The sequence below is a fragment of the Octopus bimaculoides genome, chromosome 25, assembly GCF_001194135.2.
Source record: "Octopus bimaculoides isolate UCB-OBI-ISO-001 chromosome 25, ASM119413v2, whole genome shotgun sequence".
Classification (NCBI taxonomy): Eukaryota; Metazoa; Mollusca; class Cephalopoda; order Octopoda; family Octopodidae; genus Octopus; species Octopus bimaculoides.
This window is the reverse complement of record NC_069005.1, coordinates 32,468,695-32,472,120: the sequence shown is the minus strand read 5'-3', so window position 1 is coordinate 32,472,120 and position 3,426 is coordinate 32,468,695. Positions and strand designations below refer to the sequence as shown.

General features: G+C 35.9%; 1 protein-coding gene across 1 annotated transcript in view; it reads right to left on the bottom strand.

Annotated features, from left to right (window-relative positions):
- The window catches only part of LOC106870666 (uncharacterized), a 22,973-nt gene that overhangs the window by 1,296 nt on the left and 18,251 nt on the right, over positions 1–3,426 (bottom strand). Inside the window, exons 13-17 of the mRNA XM_052976661.1 lie at positions 3,258–3,368; positions 2,574–2,673; positions 2,028–2,124; positions 1,012–1,111; positions 626–763 (exon numbers count right to left, since the gene is read on the bottom strand). Coding sequence (XP_052832621.1) covers positions 626–763; positions 1,012–1,111; positions 2,028–2,124; positions 2,574–2,673; positions 3,258–3,368 — 546 coding nt within the window. The remainder of the gene's footprint in view (positions 1–625; positions 764–1,011; positions 1,112–2,027; positions 2,125–2,573; positions 2,674–3,257; positions 3,369–3,426) is intronic.

The window sequence follows — 3,426 nt, the reverse complement described above, 5'->3', positions numbered from 1 at the left end:
GTCTTAAGGGGTAGGGCGACAGATATTGGCGATTACATTTACTTTCTCCCTGACTACATAGTTGTCTTTAAAAATCTAATGAGTCTTCCAATCTACTACACTCCTCCTCCTCCTACTACTACTACTACTACTAATAATAATAATAATGATAATAAACCTTTCTACTCTAGATACAAGACCTGAAATTTGGGGGGAGGAGGACAGTCAATTAGATCGTCCCCAGTACGCAGCTGGTACTTAATTCATCGACCCCCGAAAGGATGAAACGCAAAGTCGACCTCGGTGGAATTTGAACTCAGAACGTAAAGGCGGGCGAAATACCGTTAAGCATTTTGCCCGGCGTGCTAACGGTTCTGCCAGCTCGCTGCCTTTATCCCTTCTACTGAAGACACATGCCTCAAATTTTGGGGGAGGGGACTAGTCGACTACATCGACCCCAGTGTTTCACTGGTACTTAATTTATCGACCCCGAAAGGATGAAGAGCAAAGCCGACCTCGGTGGCATTTAAACTCATGATGCCTAGACGAAATGCCGCTAAGTATTTTGTCCGGCGTGATAACGAATCTAACAGCTCGTTTCCTTAATAATAATAATAATAATAATAATAAAGAAACTTTTCATTACATTTAGTAATTCTGTTGTTGAGGGTCTCTGTTTGTAGTCTATCCTAAGACATAGACTAAGGAAATGGACGATTTCAGTCGATAAATTGTGTTCCCCGTTGAATCTTAACTTGATAAAATTTCTAGAATCCATTGAATACTGAAAAGTAGAAGAAAAGAAAGAATAGTTTTGTTGAAGGTGATCTGTTTTTCCTTATTACAAGATCAGAGCTAATTGCTACGTGTTGCCATGAAAACAAATTCATTCTTTCAAATATCAATAAAACTATCTGGTGAGACTTAGTAAACCTTAGAAACACGGAAGTCTGTAGACCAGTAACCTGTACGCAAGACAAACTGGGAGAGAGAGAGAAAGAAAGAGAGAGAGAGAGTTAAAGTGCATCGTACTTCATTAGGAAAGTTGGTACTATTCAGCGGATATCCGGTGATCATCTCCACAACGGTCACACCAAAGCTCCATATGTCACTTTTGCTTGTGTAGAGGCGTCTAAAACATAAACAAAAATAAGCTGTCGTAATATCATATAGTCTTATTTAAATATCACAACACACACACACACACGCACGCACACAGATAGATAGATAGCTAGATGGATAGATAGATAGATAGATAGATAGATAGATATAAATTGTTGCACAGAAAGACATCGAAGAAACATAGTGAAACAGGAAACACGACAACACACTAAAGATGTGGACGCCTCTTCAGTTATTGACCAAAAATCAGTTTTGACGTATATATATATATATATATATATATATATATATATATACATATATATATATATCCCTCGCCATATTGCAGTTCACCTATTGTGCACTCAGTACATCGCGGATTTTTCTGGCTAATATATGTAAATTTATATCGCGGACTCCTCAGTATATCGCGGATTTCTGCGGCTGAGAGGTATTTATATTTGGGAGGGAGAGGGGATTTTAATTATTTCTGCGGTAAAATAAGCATTTTTACGCCTAAAAATGAATAAATTGAGAAATAAAGATACCGTACAGTACTGTACTGCATAACACTTTAATTAAAATATATTAAAAGAAAATACGTAGTGTTTCGTAGATGATGAATAAACGAAGAATCGGACATACTGTATGGAAAACGAAACACGGGAGGCGAGTGTGTGGTGTTTTTTTGTATTTATAATAAAATAAATATATACAAATTATAAAAATAATAAAACAAAAATATACAGTACTGTTTCTACTTTGTAGATTTTCACCTATTGCGGAGGTTTTGGAGCGTAACCCCACGCGATAGTTGAGGGATTATTGTATATCTATGGACAGGTTAAAAGAGAAAAAGCTTTCATTACGTAATGTAGTCCTGTATAAATTATGAATAGAAGCCTTTATTATAACTCAGAGTATATCATAGTCGAAGAGTGACTTACTGCTGCAGGACTTCCGGCGAAACCCAATTTGGCGTCCCTCTGACAAATGCTGATGTACACCAGGGCTTCTTTAGTTCAACACAGAGTCCAAAGTCGTCTGCAGTAACAGAGAATTGAGAAGAAAATATTGTTAAAGAGCTGACTAAGAGGGGCAATGTATATACATACATACATACATACATACATACATACACACATATATACATATATGTATATATATATATATATATATATATATATATATATATATATATATATATATATATATACATATATATATATATATACATATATGTATATATGTATACACACACACACATACACACATACGCACGCACATACATATACACACATATACATACACACGCACAGTAGTTTCGTCTTTGTGATATAATGAATGTAAAATTTGTGTCATGGGTTTCAAATCACATATTCGTCGTTTTATACAAGAAGTAATTCAACGGAACAATGTAGTCCTAGATACACTTCTCCTGAAAAGACAACGACAGCAACAACAACGGTTAAAAAGTCGAGAAAACAACTCACAGAGTTTGACGTTTCCAAAGACGGTCAGGAAAATATTGTCTGCTTTGATGTCAAGGTGGATGATGTTCCGTTCATGCAGATACGCCAGCGCAGACAAGCACTATAATGATTAAAATAGATCAAAGGTGGGCACCGTTAATCGAAAAGTTAACTTCGATAACCGTTAATCAGTTAATTCTTTTAAAATGTATCGGAAGTGATCGATAAACCGTTAGCGTTAATTTTTATTATAGAAAAAAAAAAGAATATCAATTTTTGTTCTAAAACCACAGAAATTTACCTTTAAAAAGTGCCAAAACTATAAAACCCGTTAACTTCAATTCTATGTAGGTGCTTTCATGAAACAAGCGCCTTCATGAGAGGATTTCTCGAAGCTGATAAACGCAGTTTTCGTTGTTCTAACAAGACTGCCGTGTTAGGTTGGATATAAATATTACCTCATACAAACATACATACATATATACATACATATATACATTCTTTGTTACACTGAATCTCCCCGGGAACTACACTAAGGGTATGCGTGTCCGTGGAGTGCTCAGTCGCTTACACGTTAATTTCACGAGCATATTGCTATGTTGATTGGATCACCTAGAACACACGTCATGATAACCGACGGAGAACCAGTTACACACACACACACACACATACACACACACATGTGCATACACACAGACCACCTACCTTTCTTGATACGTAGGAGATAAGCATTTCAGCTAAGACCGGAGTATATCCACGTTTCTCCGACTTGATGATTTCTGACAACTTCTTGCCTGGTATATATTCCATTACCAACTGGGGAGAGGCAATATTAAACAGTCATTTGTATATATATATATATATATATATATAT